The sequence below is a fragment of the Entelurus aequoreus genome, linkage group LG05 (genome assembly GCF_033978785.1).
Source record: "Entelurus aequoreus isolate RoL-2023_Sb linkage group LG05, RoL_Eaeq_v1.1, whole genome shotgun sequence".
Lineage (NCBI taxonomy): Eukaryota > Metazoa > Chordata > Actinopteri > Syngnathiformes > Syngnathidae > Entelurus > Entelurus aequoreus.
Genome location: NC_084735.1, coordinates 30,529,754 through 30,549,128, shown reverse-complemented (window position 1 = coordinate 30,549,128; position 19,375 = coordinate 30,529,754). Strand labels below are relative to the sequence as shown.

General features: G+C 39.0%; 1 protein-coding gene across 4 annotated transcripts in view; it reads right to left on the bottom strand.

The window, feature by feature from the left end:
- Positions 1-19,375, bottom strand: part of LOC133650460 (serine/threonine-protein kinase PAK 3) — a 63,958-nt gene that overhangs the window by 32,447 nt on the left and 12,136 nt on the right. For all 4 annotated transcript variants that reach the window (XM_062047713.1, XM_062047711.1, XM_062047714.1 and 1 more), the window contains exons 2-3: positions 2,574-2,767; positions 2,372-2,472 (exon numbers count right to left, since the gene is read on the bottom strand). In XM_062047713.1, coding sequence (XP_061903697.1) covers positions 2,372-2,472; positions 2,574-2,745 — 273 coding nt within the window. In that variant the 5' untranslated portion in view covers positions 2,746-2,767. The remainder of the gene's footprint in view (positions 1-2,371; positions 2,473-2,573; positions 2,768-19,375) is intronic.

The window sequence follows — 19,375 nt, the reverse complement described above, 5'->3', positions numbered from 1 at the left end:
AAGCAAAAATGTAACTTAAATAAATATTGAACATCTTAAAGTGCATTTTTTAACAAGGAAAAAAAAGTAGGTCGGACGTTGTCTTTTTGTTTATTGCCATCACGTGATGACGGCATTCTCGCTTGTTCGTCCGTGTTGATGGGCTAATATTACCCATCCGATTTGAAGCTGAAATATTACCACCACAGGACATTTGGCTTTGGAATCGTATTGTTTGCTCCTAATTGTTGTTACTTTGTAGCGAGTAGGGAGTCTGTCTGTCCGCGCTTCGTGTGTGTGTAAGCTGGCGTCTTCCACAACCAAGACAAAGATTGGGAATGACTGAAAAGAGGGCTCACTGTGGTCAGTTAATTCTACTGTTTGATGAACGCACTTAGGTGCTGATAGCGATGCACAGAGTGAGACTTCTTTCTCCCTGTTTGAAGCAAGACAGGAACAAACGCGAGGCTCAACAATTCTGAACATGTCTGTCACTCAAATGCCGGCGAATTCGGCGGAAAAAAAACCCCAAAACCTTTGCATCTTGCGGTAATATAATCCCACTAATTAAAACCTTGATGTCGATTCGATGTCGATTAATCGTGCGGCCCTAGTTGGCGGTGTCCTTATTTTGGGTGGGTTTAATAAGCCTTCATTTGGAGCCGGTGACAGACAGCACTTGTGTTCACCTCGCAGCAGTTTTTAGGTTGATTGTAAAAAAGTAGACTATCAAAGCGAGATTTCCTAAAGCCACACAGAGCACCGCTATCTTGCACTGACGTCACGTCGATAGGTTTTAATTAGGGCGGTCAAATTTAATGCAAAAATAACGAGTTAACAAAAGCTTTCTTTAATGAACTTACTTTCTTAATCGCGCCATTAACATCTGTCCTGTGTGACCCTCAGCCCATACTGTAGCTGCTGCGTTCTGTCTGATATTGAGTCACGGGAACGAACAGAGAGCAGAAATGGAAAAGGAAAAATTAACTAGGAAATTTGGCTCGGAAGCCCTGGCAGATCCCTTTTAGGGTTGTTAATGATAAACCGATGCAGTTGGATATGCGATTCGAGAAGTGGCCAGTTCGGCTACATCGTTTACAGCCCCCTCAATCGATAAGATTTAGACGTGAATCATTAGGTTAATCTGAAACTGTATTTTCATTTTTATTTAACAAGCACGATGGAAGAGGGGTTAGTGCATGTGCCTCACAATACGAAGGTTCTGAGTTCAATCCCGAGCTCGGGATCTTTCTGTGTGGAGTTTGCATGTTCTCCCCGTGATTGCGTGGGTTCCCCCTGAGTACTCCGGCTTCCTCCCACCTCCAAAAATATGCACCTGGTGCAATTTAGTATTGATTGGCAACACTAAATTGGCCCTAATGTGTGAATGTGAGTGTGAATGTTGTCTGTCTATCTGTGTTGGCCCTGCGATGAGGTGGCGACTTGTCCAGGGTGCACCTTGCCTTCCGCCCGAATGCAGCTGAGATAGGCTCCAGCGCTCCCCGTGACCCCGAAAGGGACAAGCGGTAGACAATGGATGGATGGAAACATATTTTTATTGTTATTTATTATTTATTTAGTTAGAATGTATTAATTTCATCACTGTATAATTGTATGTAAATTTATTTTTCATCAGTTTTGTGAGTCCCTTCGTTTGCAGTACATTTCATTAGTATTTATTTATGTAATGAGCCTGACCTAAGCCTCGATAACAATATTTGTGATTAACACAGGGTTCATTTCAATTGACAAGGTTTGTCCTATTAAACTGGAAGTACCGCACTATAAGGCGCACCTAAAAACCTCCAATTTTCTCAAAAGCTGACAGTGCGCCTTATAATCCGGTGCGTTTTATATATGGACCAATATTGAGCCACAACAGGTCTCGCAACTACGGGATGCATAAATAACGTAACCCCAGCCTCTACTGTAGCGTCTATTCTATGCGCCTTATAATGCGGTGCGCCTTATATATGAAAAAAGTTTTAAAATAGGCCATTCATTGAAGGTGCGCCTTATAATCCGGTGCGCCTTATATATGAAATTTTTTTTGAAATAGGCCATTCATTGAAGGTGCGCCTTATAATCCGGTGCGCCTTATAGTGTGGAAAATACGGTAGGTTAAATATAATTATTGAGTAAGATAAAAAATAAAAAGAGTAAGATTACTAATTCAGTGTAATATTTGAGTGGACCTCTCAGTAGCAGAAAAGTTGGGGCCCGAGGTCAAAAAGGTTGAGAACCCCTGCTGTAGGAGATATTTGAATGCAGCTTTCAAAACAGCACAGGAACTCAACTGAAACCTTGAACCTCATAGAACTTCCTCATGGAAGTGTGATGTTTCGAAATGTGCATCAGCTGCTGTTTTGTTCAAGTGAAATAAGACACTCACTGTGAATTCTCCTGTTACTGCGTCAAAGCCAACATGGATGGTGTGTTCAAAGTCGGAGGGGAGGGATATCTCGGGACGCTCCTTCTCCTTCTTCTTGTTTGCTAAACAACATCATGAACATACGCCAGTTAATAATTATTTTACACGTATATTGCGGTAGAAGTGAAGCAAAGAGCGGTGACATGCGCCGCAAGGAACTCACTCTTATCTCCTCCAGGGAAGATGGAGCGCAGGCGCACCTTCTTGATTTTCTCTTCGGGAGCCATTGGAAGCGGTTTAGAGGCAGGATTCACTGATGAAGAGTCTCGGGAACTACTGTTCATTCTCAAGGGAGGGGCTGGTGGTTTCTCTTCAATATCGACACTATCAGACATCTTTAGTAGCACTCACAATGTCCTGGAAGAGAGACAGAGAAAGTTTTTAGCATATAATATAGTGTATTGTGGAGAGGAGACGTCTCAACAGATCAACAGCACTTCCTGTTTCTTATGTTGTGACACACACCAAATGGTGATAAAGTCTGTTCATGGCAGCGTGCTACACTTGGGAGTTCCTTCTCTACTCGACCAATTTCTGAGGCAGCACAATTGGGGTAATGTGACTGTCATGTCAGCCCCATCATACTCTATTCAGATCCTTGTAGCAGTAGTTTGGCCTATTTTAGCCTTGTAACAGCAGGAATGTTGTTGCCGCAGCATTTGCCATGATGCTCCTGCAAAGCTGATTTGTTGTTATTGCATTAAAATGTCCCACATCTGACAACCTGCAACCAAAGTTCCGCCATTAAGGATTCCCAAACATCTGTGCACACGGCCATCCCACTAGCATGTTAGACTCCTCCGCTGCCTCGCCCTGAGGCCAAGCCCATCATGTGATGTGCAGCACGACTGGCCCAGAAAAGCTGGCCGGCGTGGCCGACCTACATTAGCAAACAAAAACCAACCCCGAGTTCTTGACACAGCGTACAAGTCGCCTTCATAGTGACCTAAAACTATTTTGTCTGTCCCTGCAGCACTAAACAAAGTGGCTGTCTTTCCAAAGGAACTGGTGAATAAGCCTGTGACAAAATGATCATTTAAGATTAACCAGATTACAAACACAAACAATAACTGCCCTATTCGTTCTGTTGCCTCATTTTTTTAAAACAGAAAACAAATTACACAATCAGAAGTTTTACGTCTATCTCCAATTTACAGTATACTATACAGTTTCCAAAACAACTATTTCCATAAAAAGTAAGTAAATAGAAATAATCTCCAAACTATGACTATCAAAAAAAATAGTAACGTTCAAGGAAACATTCTTAACTGCAGTCTTTCCCATACGTCAATTTAGCGTCTTTGTCATTATATTTAGCAAATATTCTGACATTTTTAGATTGTTTTTTTTGTTGGGTATTTTTCCCCCCAAAAAAAGAAAAAAAAGAAAGTTAATGTGTATATCCAGCAACTTTTTCTGGTCTTATTGGAAATATTTGGATACTCTTACATAGGCATGTATATTGTTAAGATTGTATCGATATTTCTTATTCATACCAGTATTCATCTATACTCTTATCGGTATTATATGTGGTTAAATGGTTTAAATTACTTTTTTTTTTTTTATAACCATTGTATTACCATAAGAGGTTGTAGCAACATCAATGAACATCTTACAGCAGTATCAACACCTGCTTTATGTCTTAAACAAGTCAACTATGTTAGCAGTGCAAGGTGCAATGCAGTTTTTATGTCACCATATTGTTAAGACCACACGGATCCAACACTGTGTTTCTATTCATTACAGTTACACTCAGCTCATAATATTTATGTATGGTATTCATGTACAGAGCACAGACCTTTTTCAAGATAAATCAAACATAAATCAATGCAATCAATTAGCATTATAGGTGGTTGTGCATTAAAGGTGTTTTGATGCCACGCAAATGGAGTAACTATAGACCTGTTAGCGAATGCTATCTTGCTTCAGAGCAACTTTATAGAACTTAAATGTTTCCCTTTTTTTAAGTGGATAAATATGTGGCTGTAGATTACTGGATCGCTGGGAGGACAGTTGATTAAACACATTCACTTCAAAGTGACTAACTCTTACTAGCGTGCATGACTTGAGCAACTGTTGGGGAGGAAATATTGTTGTGTAACTAACTTTTGTGTTACAAACTTTTGCTTCTTATTTGTGATTATTCCAAGCTGATTATCAGATCCTACCCATGTCTTTTTTTAAGCGTAGCAGCGGCACCTTAAAGTGCTTCAAATCTGATCTTTTCGCATGAGATTCAGGCCACATCAGGATGTTGTCCGAATCCGACTGGAATCTGATCTTTTCAAATGTGACTTTAGTCTAAACGCAATGCTACCGTATGTGACTTTTTCGTCGTGCGCAGGGTAAGTGGATACTTCATCACAACATCCGGTTTTGGTGAGCAAAGTCTTCTTTGAATGGCTGAATTTTCACTGCACCACTACTCATTAGTGCGCAAATAATAGGCTATATGTAATATATGAATATGTATATATTGATTCCAAAGAAATAGCGATTGTTGAAGGACCAGAATTTGACGCTGTAGCGTGTTTGCTTACATGTCAGTACATTGCGTGAGTTGTTTACAAAAGTGAGTTGAAAAATACAGCTAATGTAGTTTTACGCTGATGTCTGTGTTGCCTCTACTTAACAGCCATAAGAAGATTAGTACCCTCTTAAAATATATTACACTATAAACATCCATTTATACATTAAAAAAAACCACTCATTTTTAAAGGTGTGGCAACTTTTATTTTATTTTGTAGTAGTAGAGACTTCCTTGTTCATTTACGGACTCGGTCAACTTCCCTGGTTTTCACTTTAAGTGACGTCGAGGCCACATTGGGCCACATCGGGGCCACATTGGTGCCTGTGCGCGTTTACACTGGAGTCTGATAAAGATCACATTTTACTTGTAGTGTAAAAAGTCAGCTGGAAAACAATCAGATTTCGAAACATAGTCTGTCATAATTATGACGGTCAGCTGGATAAAACAAATACAGATAGCCGTATAACTTGTCCAGAATCTTAACGGCCCTCCTGGACCGACCCAATTAGGAATCAGTACTCTGTATACATCGCGACTCTTACATGAAAGCAAGTATTGCTCTTCTCAACAAGCAGCGTGTCCTGCAGTGAACACTACCCCAATCACAAAAATAAAAAAAGTTCATGAGTATTTGTAAACATATTAGTATTGATTTTCATGGTATTTCCTCACTTTTTGTCTTCCGAGCATTCCACTTCCATAGATAGACGGCAGTCCTGTGGGAAACCCTAAATTGTTCAAATTTGGTCTTAACTTCATTGATGAAGGGGAAATCCGACGGTGATTAGTGCCTCAGATTATGCCACATCATTTTATTGAATGTGTAAAAATAAGTCAACTCCCGTTACGAGTCAAATACAAAAATGAGGAATTACTACCTTATTAATTGGTATTAAGTTACGATGCAACTTGTGTGGCGTCATGCATGACAACGGTCCATCTTTTTAAAATAGGTGCCACAAAAACCTAAAGAAAAAGCAGTGTTAATCCTTTGATGCTGGTTTATCTAATGTCTTGTGGTATAAGCTGAGGTCTTGCCCACTTTTAAATTGCACAACCTTAGGGGTGCTTGATTTAACAAAGGTTACACTATATTTGGGCATTTTAATTGCCCTTAGGCCAAAGGTCAAGCACACACTCCTAATGTATGGACTTGGAAGTAAGGGAGAGAGTGAGGTGGCATATTCATATCTCTAAATTCAACAATTCTAACAGGACAGCCTATACAGACTGAGCTTCTCTAACATCAATGGCCAAGAAAACAGACTGTGACTTTGAAAGCAGCTCTGAGACAAGTTTTGACAGACAGAGTTGATTGACAGGATGAGTTTTCCGATGTCACTTGCACCAAGAAGGAAACAGTGAAAAAACCCTTTTCTCACCACAAAAAGGTGTCAAATCTCAGCTCAAAGCTCGGCAAGGAGAAGACCTGGCATGAAGCCCACTGATCTAATCAGAGCAGCTTTGGAAAGGAAGAAAGTTTGCCAATGCAGACCTCAAAGATATTTCAAAGAACAGTGTTTCCCATAAATGTATTTGTACTTACTTCTTCTTTGGAATTTGGCGCTATCTGCTCACGCTATCTGATATTACAATGACATATGAATGGCTTGTCGTTACAACTCGTTCCAGTAAATGGCATTGTACCTTGGACCAAAACCTGTGCGACCAAGAAAACTTTGACTCAGGCCTGGCAATCAAAACCTGACGCCGATCCAGCTGGTGTCTCAGCGAGCCAGAGACAAGGTGAACGTTTTCCACAGGTTTAAAACAAGAAATTGTCACAAACCGAAAATCTAGCGCTTCAATGCTACTCATAAACTCCAGATCTGCTGGAAACCCGAAAGAAGATAGCTGAGGAGAGCTTGAGCAGATACAAATAAATGTACATGACGTGCATACGAGGGCTCTGTCTACACGGGAACGTCTTTGGGTCGTAACAGTAAAGTATTGTATAATTTCCGCCATTCGCCCACATGGCAACAGCGGTTTGGGTTCTCTGCAACAATATTTTTTGAGAACAGGTTTCAGAGGGTGCTGTTGTCATGTGGACAAGCAAACCACTACTTCGTCACCGTCATGTGATAAAAGACTTTCAGCCAAACCACTTCTGATATTTTGTTGTCTTGTCATCTAATGTGACTCGCAGAAGTTATTTTACTTCATTATCAGTCTTCTTCTATAGTTTTGGTGTGTCCGGTGGCTCTGTCTGACACTGTTTACAGCCCCACATGTACAAGTGTTCTATTAAGAGAAAGGAACCTTTCACATTTGAATCGATACAGTACCAATTCCTGGTACCTGGGAATCAATACTCAATGGTACCAATTTTTGGTACTTTGTGTGTGTCAATATAACATAATGTGTTTTAATTGTTTAATAATACATTCAAATTTGTTTATGTAACATTTAAAAATGAGCTGATTATGGTAAATTTGCTGTCCAGTTGTATATTGTTTTCTTACTGGATTTCAGAGTCTCATTTGGAAGTATTACATAGTAGACTTTGCATGCAGTTGCAATTCCAAGACATTAGATGGCAGTAGTGTATAGACTACAGTGTGTTGCCTAGCTAGGAAGTAGTCTTTGACATTCAACTGAAGCTTGTATTTTATTGCGCCCTACTAAGTTTTTATATTGTGAGTATTGTACTTATAACACACCAGCTGTTTGATTGTAACGTGCATCTTAGTGTAGTTTTCATTACCAAATTTGGAGGTGTTGCCATTCATCCATCCATTTTCTACCGGGTAGCGAGGGGGGCTGGAGCCTATCCCAGCTACACACGGGCGGAAGGCGGGGTACACCCTGGACAAGTCGCCACCTCATCGCAGGGTCATGAAATCACTAATACTATTTAGTAGCATGTATATGGAAAAGTCAATGTAAATTAGCATCAAGCTAGAACATTTTGGAAAAGTGGAGCCTTTTGAGCATTTTCTATGCTTGCTTTGCTGGCATGGAAAATTGTAACATTATTTAGAGGCAGTTTGGCTGAGTCCGTTCTGAGTGCTGCTTGAGTGATCGTTTTCTCGCCAAGTTTTTGAGCTGGCCGAAAAATGGTACTGTTGGAATTTACGTAACTGGATACCCTGTAGAACCAAAGACATTTGGTTGGTGCCCATAGAAGAGGCAAATTTGGTACCCACCCCTTGTGCTATATGGATTACATATTTTTCACCCAGTGATCTGTTCCCGTCTGATTGGTACTATTAATTGATCAGACAATACTTTTTTTTTTTTTAAAACAACAACCTACGAGCGTCCTCGTGTCAGCAAGGCCTACTGTGTGTAGGTATCACGACAGCTAGCATTACACATTAAGAGTGATACTTTTTACAAACTGTTGGGAGTGTATCCATTCAGAAGAAAAATCACATTTGTGATGTCTAAAGTGTTTAAAAATCTCCATCCATGAATGTTTATTGTTAAAACAATTTTTGTCCCCACGCAAACACATACACACGGGACTGTAAGGCAATTCTAGCCAATCAGAAGCGTCCATAAGGTCATTTCTGGAGGCGGCACTGTAGCGTACATGGTGGGTCACAGCAAGAAAAATAAATCTCGACACCTTTTTGTCAATGTAGAGCAAAAGTAGCAAAATATTTACACTTAAAAATAAAATAGGTTATTTAGTATGATTAAAGCCAGCAAGCCAGTGTTTCCATCGTACTTTTCAAGGGTTGAAATGATGGCGCACAATAGTGATGTCATCACACAGGGGACAAGCAATAACTCTCCTTTTACGTCGTCCACACGCAGACGCTGAAAACAGTTTTGATTTTCTTCAGCATAACTGTCGATAACTGATATTAAAGTTGAGTTACAATCTCAGTTCTAGTCCATCCCAAAGGTGTTAGATGTAGTTAAGGTCAGGGTTTTAAAGTTCCGTCAAATCACACCTCGTGTTAGCCTAACTTGCGTTGTGTACTGGGCAACAGCCAGCATAGATTTGTACAGAATGTTTTTAAAAAGATATTTTAGAATTAGGGGGCACAATGTCCTAACGATTAATCAACTAATTCTCAAACGGTGGTACGCGGGCTCCATCTAGTGGTACAACAAATAATTGCTTGATTAAAGTAGAGTGTTTTAATTTCCCATATCCAAACACAGTGTTACTGTTCAAACTGTGTGTAATGTTACAGTGGCATTAAATATTAAATATACCTGCTAAATAAAACCTCAGCCTTGTTTTTAATGAATACTTAAACTACAACTATTCTAATGTTGGTCATTATGGTAGTACAGAAGCGAAGAGAAACTATTATTTGTCACCTTGAGACCCTTTCACTGAAACCTAGTAATCAGGTTAGAAATCTAGGGGTTATAATGGACTCAGACTTTAACTTTAGCAGCCACATTAAATCAATAACATAAGCATATTTTTACCGCCTGAAAAACATTGCCGAAATCAGAGGAATGATGTCTAAATCAGACTTAGAAAGATTAATCCATGCCTTTGTCTCCAGCAGGTTAGACTATTCAAATGGCCTTCTCACTGGGATCTCTAAACGAGCTGTAAAGCAGCTGCAGTACAACCAAATGCTGCTGCTCGATTCCTGACTAGAACCAGAAAATGGACCAAACTGGCCTCCTGTTGCTCAGAGAATAGACTTTAAAACAGCTCTCCTTGTGTACAAGTCGTTTCATGGTCTTGAGCCAAAGTACATCTTTGACATGTTAGAACCATATGAACCATTTAGAGCTCTGAGAACCTCAGGAAGTGGTCTCCTGCTGGTGCCTACAGTCAGGACTATACATGGTGGAACTGCATTCCAGTTTTATGCTCCTAAAATCTGGAATAGTCTTCCTGAAGATGTGAGACGGGCCTCATTGTTGGCATTGTTCAAATCCATGCTGAAAACACTTTTATTTAATTGTGCATATGTCAACTGAAAATATTTTATCTACACTATTTGATTAATTTTAATACATTTTCCATCAATTTTCTACCGCTTATCCCTTTCAGGATCACGGGGGGTGCGGGAGCCATTTTGATTGTTTTTAGTATTGTATTTTCTGATTATAATTTGAAATATATATATATATATTTTTTTTACAATTTTCTCAAACGCACTTTGGATTGCCTTTTGTACAAACTGAGCTTTATAAAATGCCTTGCCTTGCCTACTTGGGAGAGCAAAGTGTTTTCTGAGGTGGTACTTGGTGGAAAAAGTTTAAGAAACCACTGAACTAAATGATTAAGGGGTGTGCCAGGCGCAAATAAAGCACAACAATGGAAGATACCCAGAATTTGTTTTACTTTTCTTTTGCAGAACGTTAACTGTGCTAAATGTTCATGACAGTATTTTTTTGAATAATATTTCCTGCTCCTCTGTGTCACAATGTTTACATTCTACAACAGCAAAAGGAAAGTATTATACACTGCAAAGTGACTCACCTTTCACTGACATCTTTTAACCTACTTATGAACACATCGGTCATGCACCGTGGCTTCAACAATACGTCAACTGTAACCGATACCCGATCAATAGGGTTCCCTAGCCGGTCACCAATTAGAACAAAAATGTATCAATAGTAGCAACACCACATGACTTTCAACTCTGATGACATGCAAACGATTCCCATGTACCTCATTCTGGCTCATGCATGTCCTCCTTTGTGACATACAAAAAAAAACAGATAAATGAATACTCACACTTAGTAAAAACACACAACTAAACCTTGTTTGTTCAAAGAAAGTTTGGTTGAACAAAAGGTTCAACTAATTCTACAATGCTTCAAAGACACACATACAACACATTTCTTTTGACCACCTAGCAGAGTGAGATCTGATTGGAAGTTTGGGAGAAAGGGGCGAGGTCAGCACTGATATCTTGTCGACACTGCATCAAATGTAACCTGACTCTCGCCAGATCCTTGTAGTTCGCTGAGCTCTACACAAGGATCTGGGACTTCTCAATAGGAGATGTATTTCAGAAGGCGGGGCCTTGTAAAAAAATCATTGTATGTGATTGGATAAACCACTTGTCCGTTATCTTGAATGATGTGCTACTTCAACCACTCACATCGAAAGCAACTCGTGACGCTGATGAGAGCGACGCTGGGAAATCCAAAACAGAACAGCCGAAATATTGGATAACGACAGAGCGAAAAGTTAGAGAACTTTTACTGTAACAACGCAGCAATGTCAGTAGACGATCGATGTCGTTTGTGCAAAGAAAATATGTCAGCACACGACTCCTCGCTGCGTGCCGCCATTGTTGTTTGAATCAAACAGTCGCTTCGGCGCTACGTCATATTTATGAAATTCCGCCCTGCGATCCTGATTGGTTCATTAATTTTTGCTATTTTGAAGGAGTCTGCATTGCCTTCGAGCTGAGATCCTTGTGTGGAGCTCAGCGAACTACAAGGATCTAGCGAGAGTCAGGTTAGCATCAAATAGGGCTGAATCTAAAACACACTGCCTAAATGTACAGACACTATAGAGGCGAAACACACCTTAAAAGCCTCCAGTATATGGGAAATCAAAAACAGCGCAGAAAATCACACAGCAATCGAACATTAACAAAATTCACATAGCTCTGGTGGTGGATTTACATATCTATAACCATGGTGTCCTGTAAGAATAAGTCAGATACTAAATTAACATCTTAATCATGCATAAATGACATACAAAATAGTCATAAAAAGACTACATTTAAGAATTGACAAACTTCAGACAGAACAACTGCTTGTCTTGCACACAGGAAGAGGATGTGGTAAGAGTCAGACTTATTGGGAAGAGAACGTCTGAAAAATGACACTACTAGGCTGCTTTGATATTATGGTTAATTTCATAGTAGAAGATTATTTCACATGTTCAATCAACAATATTGTGTTCATCCTTGATGAAGGTTGCAGCATTTGAGCTGCTTAGACCAGCCAGCCATGCAACTTATGTTTTTTGCTGATTTACCCATTCTACAATGTCTAATTTCACTTTTTCTTTTATTTTAGGCGCTGCCACCAGAGGAGTCTGTCTCAAACTTGAGACACATAATGGAAGGTATAATTAAAAAGTTAACTAAAAAGAAGAAACGTGATGTCCTTCCACAGTTTAGCAATTTATGGGAGTACGTTCATAACCACGTACCGTCGTAAAACGATGACCACTTGTACAGGATGGCTTTGTCTAAGATTGCACACTTCCATACTTGCACATACTATTAAAGTGTGTTAACTCTGACAATTACGGCAATAATCAGTGCACTGTCAGTATCCAGATGGGTGGGCGGATCTATCAAAATATGGCTATAAACGATTCCAGGGTAGTATCGATACTAGATCGATACCAGCATGGTGAGATCAATATTTTTACTCCTCTTCTATGTTTATTTTCACAATTTTTCATGGTCGTTTTTTTTCTGTTGTGCTGTTTAATTACATATTGTTTAGAAACTCAAATAATAAGACACTGGATACAAGAGGATTTATACCAACATAATTTCTCTCAAAATATTGTATAAAAGGTGAATAGTTTATAATGTTGTTGATATTTTTACATTGTCTTGTATTGTTGCATTGTATAATGCACATTTTTTAAAGTTAAAGTACCACTCATAGTCACACACACACTAGGTGTGGTGAAATTACTTTCTGCATTGGACCCATCCCCTTGTTCAGGTGAGGGGAGCAGTGAGCAGCAGCGGTGGCCGCGCTCCGGAATCATTTTTGGTGATTTAACCCCCAATTCCAACCCTTGATGCTGAGTGCCAAGCATGGAGATAATGGTCCCATTTTTATAGTCTTTGGTATGACTCGTTCACAAAGAAGTGTATAGATTCTAAAAAATGTTTACTTGAAATCTTTGTCCTGTGTTCCATTCTGATTATAATCATGATCAACAAATTAAAAGGCAAAAACCACAAAATCATTCAATAATTCTGAAAAATTTAAGTAATAAAGTATATTGGCCCTGTATTTATTTGGTATTGGATTGATACCGAAAGTTGTAGCATCGCCCACCGCCAAAGGGGAGGGACTAACTTGAGTGGTTGTATTTCACAATCAAAAAGGAGAGAAACAGAAAATAAAACAGAAAAAATAGTGCAAGCATCCTTAACGGTAAGACAGTAATGGCTTTTGGACACGATACCAGTTTAAAATATGTGCCCCTAGAAAGTAAGTACACAATGTACACAGTATACACATTGAAGTATTCGATTTAAGACACACATAGCCTATGTATTCGCTACAAATGTCTGACACTGCTCCTTAGCGTTTTTTCTTGCTAATCACCTGATGGCTGCTGCAGCCCTGCTGAGTATTTAGACATCACTGACATAAAAACATTGACCCGTTTACTGTGCGGTCATCCATTCCTCAAACTCACAGAGGCAAGCTCCTCATTTGATCATTCAAGCCAAGCCTGCATTTTGGCCCATAACTTGTTTATAATCCTTCTAAATGAGAGATTAAGATTGGTTTGGGTATTTAAAAACAACCCTGACACTCAGACAGATACGACCGGGGATGTTTTCACATTTCCCTCCCATGAAATATTAATCCGGCAGTAAGGACCGCGCCTTTCAAACATTAATGCCGAATTTGAACGGCTAACACAGGAAGAGCCTCTTCTTGAGTCGGTGGTGGTCCAGTAATGGCCTCGCCATGGAGGGGTGGAGGGGTTGATGCTGTAAGCCTGATGCTTCATGGCCATGATTTGGACGCGCTCTCTTTAGATTTAGCACTATTTGAATCATCCTGTACTTGCACGTGATGGACATGAATCTTGCATTACCTTTAACAGACACTGGGCTTAAAGGGGAAGTGCACTTTTTTTTAAAAGTTTTGTCTATCGTTCACAATCATTATGAGAGACATTATGACAAATTAATTTTTTTTAATGCATTCTAGATATTAAATACACTTAAATAAAAATCTGTTTAGAGCGGAGCCAATGGGAGGTCCTCCGATAAATACCATTCAAAAATCACAAACAATACTCCATTTACATTTTGTGACTTGAATATTATCCAAGTAATAGTGTTATTGTTATTATAAGCACTAACACAGACAAACTATTTATAGCACCGTTGTGATCACTTCTGTGTGTCTCTATGTTTACATCATCGAGTGGTCTGCTGTTTCCTCGCTTCCTTGCTCCCTGTAAGTTTATTCTAGGTCATAAATCATGCATCTCACCTGGAAAGTCAAAGGCTGAGGATATAATCCGACAAGTTGGTACACTTTGACGGCCATTTAGGACCTGGAACTGGCGAGAACAACATAAAGAGAGCTTGAGCTACCTGAAAGGACGAAAAAGTCCCCAACATAATCTAAGGGTTAACAGTTTACAGCAGAGATATTCAACTAAATTGTTTTGGGGGCCATGTTTCCTAAAAACTAAGGACGAGGGGGTCGCACTTCTCCCTTCACTGTTTGCCTTATTTTGTTTATTCCGGACAACCAGCGTCCTCTATAGTAGACAGTTGATTTTGGTCTAATTATTTTGTCAGTTAGATGAATGTCCTGCTGTTTTAAGGACCATCTGCAAAAAAGCTAGTCAAATAAATAATGTTTTTAGGAATCTGCTGCAAAAATGTGAGTCTCTCACAAATGTTTTGAACTGAACTCATAGGCTCATAGTTGAATAGTCCATTTGATGAAAAAAGAGAGGATCTAAAATGGAACCTAAAACGAACACTACTAGTATAACTAAAGAAGTTGATTAAATGACAAATGACTGCATCTGGAATAAACAAGCTACAGCAACACGTATGTTAAAAAATATATGTTACTGCCAAAAAGAAGAAGACTTAAAGGGGTGCCTAGAGGAACACCTCAGTTATGTAAATCATAAGTTTGGAACCCATTGGTTGTTATATAGTTACTCTATAGGAGGATTACATATGACGTCACATCCGTTTTTCTTCTTGGCGGCTTAATTCACATGACAGTCAAGCAGCTTGAGCATAGCAATAAAACAAGTGAAAGTGAGTGTAGAGTTTAAATGCCGTATTGCTGTTTTGATCTTGGGTGTTCCAGTCGTTCAAATAGAGATAGGTGAGAGATTTCATAGAGTACCGGAAGAAATGGTTCATAAAGGTAATAAAGTCAAGAAAAAAACGAAAGTGCATCGAAGAAATGGCTCTTAAAAATATCATCTTTCATCATCTTGTGGAATCTTGTGTCTGCAGTACTCACTTTGTAAAATGTTTGTTTGAACATTTGATTTGTTTGACAAACTTTCTGTGATGCAATCGAGTTTTATTCTATCAGTAGCGTTTGATAGCAGAACTAAACGTAAAGAAAGGACAATACATCACATTAGTTTTTTGTTCTTTTGTGGTTGCTGTGCCTTGATATAACTATGACGAACTGGTTGTGCAAATAAACTAACGTCATTTTAAGTCCTAGAAATAGTGTGATTGTTGGTCCAATCCACTGCATTTTCTTTTTCGATTTTCATAAAAGTAACAAAAAATGTAGTTGTTGTGCAGAAAACCCAAGAGCTTTATTCGACACGGATGACCACATTATAGTGTCTTCGCTGATATTTGTTAGCATCAACAAAATCTCATTAATAGTATTAATAAACTAGACAAATAAATCTCTCGTAGGCTCAACTGCATACTAGAATCTTGATATCGCTAGCAAACATTCATGATGAACAACAGGGACAAATACAGCTAAATAATGAAACTAAATATACTTCACACCATAAAAACAACTGCAGACATGAATTGTAGATGAGACTAATATTTGTAGCAGGAAATCAACTGCAAACAAACGTATCCTTTTTCTCATTAGCGTCACAATCACAGCAGCACGACACTCGTTATGTCAATCAAATACGTTACTTAGCAATGAATGAATAAATTCAACTTTGTCTTTCATGGATTAAAGCTCAATTTGTGGACCCCTCCGATGTAACGACATGATGTGCCTCCAATCTGTTCTTCTCTAAATACCTTAAGCGTCAGGTGTCAAGTGGCGCAGTAACCTCTCTGTGGTTTAAATCTTTTTTTTAAATATTTTTCTTAAGAGTGAAAAAATCCCCTCCTTTCCATTTAAAATATTTTTTCATGATCAATTTTATATTTGCCTCAAAACTTTTCAAAATGAGTCTAAATCTGCACTGATTCAGGTAAACAAACAGTAGCCTAAGGCTAAGACCATCGCCTGAAACCCCGAATGTGCCTCCAGGTCACGTGATTGCCAACCACATATACAAACTTTTTTGTTTTTTATGAATTTGCTGCAAAAATGTCCTTCACAAGTTTTGATCTGAGCTCAGGGGCCAGTATGGTGTCATCCCGGGCCAGATTTGGCCCTTGGGCTGTCAGTTGCATAGGCTTGGTTTACACTATAACTTAAAAACTCCACAAGTCAAAAAGTTTACAATTCGACCAAGATTTGGGCAAAATAATTCCCTCCAACATCATACACAGACATTTGCGAGACGAGCTACCTTTGCTTTGCAACATACTATCATGAATAAGGTTAGGAGTTTGTTTCATTGTTTTCATACTTTAATACCACATGTGCTACACTTGCATGACTGTTAAAATACATAAAATGTCACCTACTCAGACCTGCTCAGTGGCCATGTGGTTAGAGTGTCCACCCTGAGATCGGTAGGTTGTGAGAACCCCGGCCGAGTCATACCAAAGACTATAAAAATGGGACCCATTACCTCCCTGTTTGGCACTCAGCATCAAGGGTTGGAATTGGGGGTTAAATCACCAAAAAGGTTCCCGAGTGCTTCTCACTGCTCCCCTCACCCCCCAGGGGTTGGAACAATGCAGAGAGTAATTTAACCACACCTAGTGTGTGTGTGTGTGTGACTATCAGTGGTACTTTAACCTTAACTTTACACAGTAAATAACACTGTCTAAACATTTTTTGAAATTTAAATATATCAATAAATAAATAATTTAATTCTCTTGACTATTTTCTGCATGACACGCTCAAATATGCTAGCAGCGTGAAAATGCCAATCTTAATATTCATTAAAGGGACAACCCCTTTAAAAAAAAAAAAAAAACTGAATAACTCAATGCTGCACATGCCTTAGAGAAAGCTGACATCTTTGAACTGTGTTGACATAAAGGCCTATACTGTATCATCATATGCCAACTAGAGCATGATTACACAATATCAAAGGCGAAGCTAAATGGGTGCATTGGCGACATGCGCTTCTGCTTACGCTTTTCACTCAGCCTGACCCCTGACAATGCTTCTGAGAATGTTTTTTTCTTTCCAACATTAGCAAAGAAAAATGTCCAGCAAGTTGAGTTTATCTTTCGGACGCCTCTTTGCACGTGGCGCAGTTAGCAGGATGCTATTATTAGCCATCAGCCAGATGTCACTGTCTGATCCTGTTTTACCTGATTGTGGCTGTTCCTGGAATGCCTACATACCTCATTTGGAAGCAATCGATTACAATTTACGTATATATAAACATATACATACATGTGACTTTATGTTGCTGCTAACATATTATTTTCTAGTTTGACCACAATTTAAATAACAGACAAATGTATGAAGTTACATTGTCCTGAAAGGCCTAGTTTAATCTGACTGGTCCCTTTAAGAGACTTTAAGGATTCAGTTGACTTGCTTTTTGTAGGATAATGTTCCCCTTTAATAAACAAAGTGTGAAAACTGGTTAGTCCACCCTGCAGACTAGTTTATTCACCACCAAAACCTCCGCTTTCCCCGAACCCCCTGCTGCAGTGCTGTGAGAGACCAGACTGTCATTTAATATTTAGCTCTCTGTGTCGCCATAGCACGTAGGCGCACATCCATCACCAAGTAATGCACTTAAACCCGACAATTTAACAATCTTATTGTGACAGATGAATGCATCGATATATATTTTTTCTATTTGTTTTTTTTAATGACGCCATGTCAGCAGGATATTATATAAAAATTAAACGCCTGAAATAAAAGACATGTCAAAGCTGACTAAAAATGAATCTCTTCAGTAGATAACGCAATTTAAAAAAAATACTTTATCCATAAGATCCTTCAATGAGTCTGTTTCAATAATTAAAAAAAGAAGCAATTCCTTCCCAGAAAAGGTTTTATCGAAAATACTACAATGAGAATATTTAATAAAAATTACATTAAAAAACGTTTATTAAAAAAGTATTAATGAAGAACCTGGGCAGATAATTGTATCATGGAGCTTGTTTTGATCACCTTAAAAGGTGCAGTTTGTAGCGGATAGGTGAGGGCGCTTCCCGAACGAGCCGTAGTCATTATGCAGTTGAATAGCCCTGCTATACACAACGTTGAGATTTACAGTTATACAGTATTTTGATAAAGACGGGGAAAAACCATGTGTATTCGTAAACAGCGCCTGCAACAACAACAAGGCAACAAACATGGCTGGAGGCGCGAAGTTAAGTCATTAAATGCCACTTTACCAAAGCAAAATCGATGCATGATTTATCCCAGACAGTTTTGATACCAATTAATTTGACCGAGCCACACACAAAGAAGTTGTAGGCTTCCGTGCTTTTTCAAGTTTTCATCTGTTTTGTTGTGTAGAACGACGTCTTGAGCACAAGATAAAATAGTTCAACACGTCTGGGAACTTCACCAACAGATAATCCTTGATTTCACTCAACCAATCTTCTTTTTTTTTTTTTTAAACATTGCATAGTTAGATTTTTTGCTTGTGTCTACTTTTCGCAGGAAGATCTAAAGGCCCCTTACGTACTCAGAGTTCACGCTCCTTGCTACACAACAGCTATCTTGGCTTGGTTGACTATCACTGGTTTTCACTTCCAGGAAGAAGTCACGTCACGGAATACAAGCAATTGAATGCTATTGCTCAGTTCCTAAGAGCAATGCACAGAGTGAAACCTCTTGCACCCTTTTTGGAAGCAAGAGACAAAGAAAACTAAACATAGCAATTCATCGATGCCGGCAAAACTATTGAGTTAATTTTCATTTAATGTTCCATAAATTGACTTATTGATTATTGGCCCAGGTCTAGCATATGGTCTTACCGGATCTATCACAAAATTAACTTTTAAATCCTTAAATTTACGAAGATCTCTCCTTGGAGAGGTCACGTGCACACACGAGGCAGCAATACAGTTGACAGCCCTGAACACCAAACAATCTATTTGGACTGAATGGCAAATTTAACCAATTTTGGCTTCTAATTGTGACAAATGTAGACCTTTATTTATAGAATCTGTTTACTTCAACCAATATTTGCGGCATGTGCCAGCCGTTAGTGGTGTTCTTAGATTTTTTCCGGCTGAAAGGAAATGTAATTTGGAGCCCGCTTCAAACTGCAACTGTAATGCGGCTCTGCCTCTGGAACATAATAATCCTCCAGCCCAGCAGGTGGCACAGTTTCAATTAGCCATCCAAGCTGTCAACAAGTGACGTCTAGTACCAACGTGAGTCATGTTAAAAAGGCTCAAACTAAACACACATACAATGCAGTTATTACACTGTAC